Source organism: Xyrauchen texanus, chromosome 41 (genome assembly GCF_025860055.1).
Source record: "Xyrauchen texanus isolate HMW12.3.18 chromosome 41, RBS_HiC_50CHRs, whole genome shotgun sequence".
Classification (NCBI taxonomy): domain Eukaryota; kingdom Metazoa; phylum Chordata; class Actinopteri; order Cypriniformes; family Catostomidae; genus Xyrauchen; species Xyrauchen texanus.
Genome location: NC_068316.1, coordinates 21,878,325 through 21,884,324, shown reverse-complemented (window position 1 = coordinate 21,884,324; position 6,000 = coordinate 21,878,325). Strand labels below are relative to the sequence as shown.

The 6,000-nt window shown below is 38.0% G+C and overlaps 1 protein-coding gene across 1 annotated transcript in view; it reads left to right on the top strand.

The window, feature by feature from the left end:
- asap1b (ArfGAP with SH3 domain, ankyrin repeat and PH domain 1b) overlaps positions 1-6,000 on the top strand; it is a 107,765-nt gene continuing 101,765 nt past the window's right edge. Inside the window, exons 1-3 of the mRNA XM_052114337.1 lie at positions 1-231; positions 697-767; positions 2,318-2,444. Of these exons, the coding sequence (XP_051970297.1) occupies positions 712-767; positions 2,318-2,444 (183 nt within the window). The 5' untranslated portion in view covers positions 1-231; positions 697-711. The remainder of the gene's footprint in view (positions 232-696; positions 768-2,317; positions 2,445-6,000) is intronic.

The following is a 6,000-nucleotide window of genomic DNA, read 5'->3' as shown; positions in this document are numbered from 1 at the left end:
TTCCGTAGTTCCTGAGCCATTAGGTTGTGGATCCTGTAGCCATTGTAACAGGCTATTTTTCAGCACACATTCCTCCCCAAGCAAGGAAGGGACCCACAGGCAGATAGTAACCAAACACTCATTAAACTCACCAAAGAGAGGATGGCAGAGAGACTCAGGTTAATATGAAAACCACAGGGAGACAAATACTGGAATATATTTACTTTACAAGCGTGTGTTGCATTAATCTTGGTGAGTAGCCGACTTTGTAGTTATGTGGAATATAATGGCATATTTCTTATTGTTATTGTATTAGATTACTGTGTATTTATTTTACGTTTCATTTCTTTGTAAAGCAATTTGAGCTGTTACTTTTATGAGAAATGCTCAATTAATGATGTTTATTATTCTTATACTAAAAGTAGTAGTACCCAACTGTAGCTCTGACACATAATGGCAATGTAAAGAACAGTAGCTACTTACATTTAAACACATGTATGTGTGTATATAGACAGAAATACATGAAAAAAAATGTATTTGTATATCATCGACAGTGTCTACATGTGATTTGTATGTTTTTGTTTAAAATCAATAGGCTAGGCAAACGTTAATGATATGCATTGCTAATGTTGCTACATTAACTAATAAAATGGTAGGAAGAAAAAGATGTATGTAAGGCAAGCTCATCCATTGTGATCTGCATTTATTCCTTTTAAGCTACAACTTCAAGTCATGAGATCCTCATCTTCCCGCCTAAGCTTTTCCTCTAAGGAATCTATATGGAACCGGTAAGAAATGTAGCTTTTTTGAAGATGTACTGTCAGATGTACTGTATGCAAACCATAATGTAATAATAATTCTGTAATAATAATTTATACAATAAATAATAAAAGAATGATATATATGCAGTACTGTGCAAAAGTCTTAGGCACATAAGATGTTTCACAAAAGCATTTGTTTTAAGATTATTGGTTATTCTATTTTCAGCTTTAGTTTGCAAATAGTAAATAAACATTTTAGACTCCCAAACATTACTTTTGCAAATAGAAAAGATTAAAATAGAAGAACAGGGAGTCCTGCAACAGATGTATTAACCCCCATACAGCCCCCCACTGAACATCGTGTCAGTCTGAGATTAAATAAAGACACTATTACTATCTAAATATTTTACTATCTAAAATATTACTATCAATCTTTTCAGGAATGAGTGTCAAAAATATAAATAGATCGACTGATCTGTAAATGCATTTCTCTATTTCACCTGTAGAAGTCGCAGTTGTAACAACCATACTGACTGTCAGTTGTGCTGAGTATCTCTTTACAGTAACTCACCTTAGTGATAAACTGACTCACATTGATGATTTGTTATAAGTTTACTACTACTAATACAATAGGTAGTACACAAATACCTTTCTTTATCGTCAAGAAAATGCATGTATAATAATTATACAATAATTAGAAAACGTTTATGTTGTAGCTTTTAAAATAGTTCATGTAGCCTATAGCATGTCACAATTAAATCTACTGACTGTAATAATAATCTCAATAATATAATGATAATAGAAACAACAACCCCTTTAACTTACATAAACGTACATAAACCTGGCATTATAAGAAGCGAATAAAGACATGATTAAGCGATTTAATTAACCGCTTTTCCTTTCTTCCCTCTCATTTTTTTTTATTTTTTTTTTTTTTTGGATTTAGCCAGAAACATGCATGCATTTATTACGTTTCATAAAGACATACCAAACCCTGGCCTGCTGCCCACAGAGCCAGTGTGAGTGGGTTTAGCAGTGTAGAGGCATGCGCAGAGAGGTGGGTGGGTGAATGTGGAGCGCGCGCACGGATATGTCACACTTTGCGTTGCGCATTTCACACGATCTGAGTGCAGGGAGCTTGTATAGGCGTTTGACAAACAGTTAGCTGAGTATGCATGCACGTATAAACATACATACACGGTAATCTCATTCGTTAAGTCACTAGCAGACTCATTGTCGTAAACATCAGGAGGATAAACGTAATGTGGGCAAATTGGGCATCATTTCACGGCGCGTGCTACTGGAATTGTAACTAAACAACTCGAATAAACTGAGCTGCACGTCCACGGAGCTCAAGGGTTTGAGGGGTGAAACAGCGTATCCAGTCCCCAGGGGAACGGCCGAACCCAAAAATAAAAAGGTCGCTGAGTTTTCTGGGGATATAATCGTTTAGCGCGTGCTGCTGCAGCAGGCATCTCGCGCTCCGTTAGCTCAACATCTCTCCCCCTCTTCTTTTTAATGCTTTTGGTCGTCTGAACACAATTTTAATCTTTTCTCTGGGCGAATTCACGCTTTAGGATGCCAGATCAAATATCGGTGTCGGAGTTTCTGTCGGAAACAACAGAGGATTACAATTCTCCCACCACATCCAGTTTCACCACCCGTCTGCAAAGCTGCAGGAATTCAGTCAGCGTGTTAGAGGAGGTAAGAAACTGCAGGCTTTTCCCATGCAATATTGCATTAGTGTCTATTTACATTAGTGTATTGCACTAGTTTGATGCATCTGTTTACACAGGTACTTAGCATTAGTTCACTGCATCTGTTTATAGTGGTTTTTGCATCAGTACGTTTTTTACTGGTACTTTGCATTAGTGTAGTGTATATGTTTTTATAGAACATTGCATCTGTTTACATTTGCACATTGCATTGGTACAATGCATTTATTTACAGAGCTTCATTGTACCAGTACATTGCTTCTCTTAAGTTCATCTGAAATCTGTAAGGCTAGAAGCAGCATTCTGCTGTGTGGGCTGCAGTTCTGTTCAGCCAGCTGGTCTGGCTTCTGATTCCACTGATGAATCATTGGGTGTGTGGCTATTGTAAGTCTACGCCAGCTTTGAGACTCATATCTTGGATGGATCCGAGTGTTATTAAGACCTAAAACATTATAAATGTGTATTTTGGTTGATTGGAGTTGAATTAATGGTAAAAGGCTACATATCTGCACTCTACCATTCATTTATGAATGTACCACTTTTAAATGCTAATTGACACAGGCACTTGCCAGTGTTCAAGAGCTGCTTTGTGGCTTTTACCTTAAAGACAATCAGGGGGATGATCTCTTTTTTTACTATGAGTGACATGTTTAGCAAAGAAGTTTAATTGTTATAATTTGTAACATTCCTGCACAACGCTTGTATGAATCTAGACCCATTTTCTAATTGTGAAAGTTCACACAGAATCACACACTAACCACAGTTCAATTCTCTGCCTATCAACTAGACCTTCAAGAAAATGTGGGTGATGTACACCATCTAAACCAGATGTATGGGGGACTTGAGAAGAAGGTGGATAAATTTTGTATAGTGGTACAATACTTGTACCACTAGTAGGGCATTTGTATAGTGTTTAACACCACACTATTGCACCACTTCTGCTCATATTTTGAAGACAGGAAGCTGTTTTTGCAATTATTTTAACAGTGTTGAAATGCCACTTTGCTTAAGCTTCACTTGCCTTTTAAAGCAAGAGATGGTCATCTTCAACACATATTGGCTAGTACATTGAATTTGCACGGTTACTTGGAAATCGTACCCCTTAATGTATGTCAAATATGGATCAAATGACAAAAGATATGAGGAACATGATTAAGTTTCATTGGATCAGACTTTTTGATAAGATCATGTATTAGAATTAAGTGTGCCGTACAAGCCCTCAAAAGTGAAGCCAAAACATCTCGATCGCCCCCCGGTGACTGGTCCTAGTATAGGTCATAAACAATTAAATTACACTTCACATATCTTTTTTCCAAAGATAGTTTCTGTTATTTGATGCTATAAAAACGGTGCTGTGACATCATGATTGACAGCTGTGATTGACAGGTTCTCTGAGCGAAGTAGTCACTAAAGCACCAACTGACTTTTTTTTTGGGATCTTCGGAGGACTGAGGAGATTGGAGCTTTAAATTTAATATCTAAATTTCTATAATAAATTATTTCACACCGTCAAAAGTGCAGGGGCGTGTGCTTGCCATTGATTCAGCGAGAGTGAGGGCCTACTGTGCAGACCTGGTCCTGAAATCGCAACTGCGCAGGCTCAAGTCCCAAGATGTTAGCGCCATATCGGGACACTGGCGGCTTCAGTTCTCACCAATGGAAAAGAGCGAAGGGGCGTCATCCATCTTTTTTTACAGTCTATGATTAGAATATCCAAAAGTCTCAAGTTTTGTCCAAGTTGCAAAGGCATGCTATTCTTATTATGTCAACATGTGTCCCAAGCCCTTGATATTGATATTGGAGATTCCAGATTAAACCAAATAGCTAGTTGGGTTAGTCACGTTATTTGGGCCACATTCCAGAGCTGAACTGTTTTTATGCCAAAGACCACAGATGGGTTTAAACTGCTCTCTAAACAATCAGTGACATTGTGTGATAAATTAACTCATCTCCTAGTATGATTACCAGAATGTTACTTTAATATACATATACTGTCAGGGTGAACCTCTCATGTTTCACAGTTTGTAAACCAATGTTTGTCATATAGGAATTGTCCAGTTAAAAATGAAAGTTCTGTCTTAAATCACTTACCCTCAACCGGTATGGTGTTATTTTGTCTGCAGAACACAAGGATAATCTTTTCAGAAATTTTTTTTCTGTACAACAACAGTTTATAGCGATTATGTCTGTCAAGCTCCAAAAAGAAAGGGGGAAAAAAACATTAAAACATTACAAAAGTAGTTCATTAGACTCTGTACTACTATCAGTACCGCCACTCCCAATAAGCAGACTGCATATGGCACCAATTCCCTAGGGGGGCACCATCTTACCTAGGAGGGCACCAGAAAGTCCACTGGCTGTGCTTACTCACACGTTATATGTCATTCAAGGACCCGAATGCAGTTTCGGATTTCGCTCCGTGCTAAAATCACACGAAAAAATGCCATTCCATGTATGATCTGAAACTTGAATGGATCACATGAATACGTCACATGACAATACGTCATCGTTTTCAGATATCTCCATTTCCTCTGTCCACACTAAAATAGGAAGACTGCATTTTAAAATGTATCCACTTAGCTCAGTTTACGTTTTCAAAAACACCTATAAATGTGACAAAAATCGAATTTAGCCTATGTCAAACCTAACCGGACACATTTAATGCCGCTTGGCTTGGAACATAGAATTTGTTTAGTCAGAGATGGACCACGTGTATTGAAATGAATGGTAGGAATTGGAAAACCCAATTCAGCATTTTGCATGCTGATGTTACAGACACAGAGAGGACGGGGGGAGGGCAGATGGGGGGGATGTTATGCTGAAAGCTTCCAGCTTGGTCTGATGCTCTTCGCTCTATTGCGTAATACATAACCCTGATGGCAATGTGCTGTTCTGTGCCACTCAACCCAGAGCCAGAGAGAGAAAACAACAGAAACACACAAAAAAAAAAACAAGAGATGGACAAATTGTATGATAAATGTATTTACAGTGAATCCCATCAATTTTTGTTCCATGTCTGTATGGATTACAGGAGTCACAGGAGTTATATTGCAATGACTGACATCACGATAACCATAGCAGTGTTTTGGCATCTCACAGCTGTAAACAAAAAAACTGAGAACAGTTTAACCGATTTGGTGTCAGCTGTTTTTGGCCAAAGTAACTTCTACCAGTTAGTAAATAGTCATTCACTGAGCCACCATTAGGCCAGAAACATGCTTTACACAAGTACTCATATGCAGATGCGAGCGCTTGGCCAATGCTTAGCCAGTGCGTAGTCCAGTTGAATACAAATAACATGCTTTCTTGCATTACTGTGGTGGTAGCAAACCTTAGTACTCAAGAGGTACCTTCAAAAGTCTGTGCCAATAAACTCTATTTTTATTATTCCGGTAAGATGATATAAATATTGACTTTACATTATGTACTCAGCAATGTTCTCTTCAAACGATTGCTCTGCCAAGATTGTAATCTACTTGAAAGAGAAAAATAACAGTAGAAATGGACAGTTCACACTAATGTCCAATATAGCGCCCCTTGTGGCA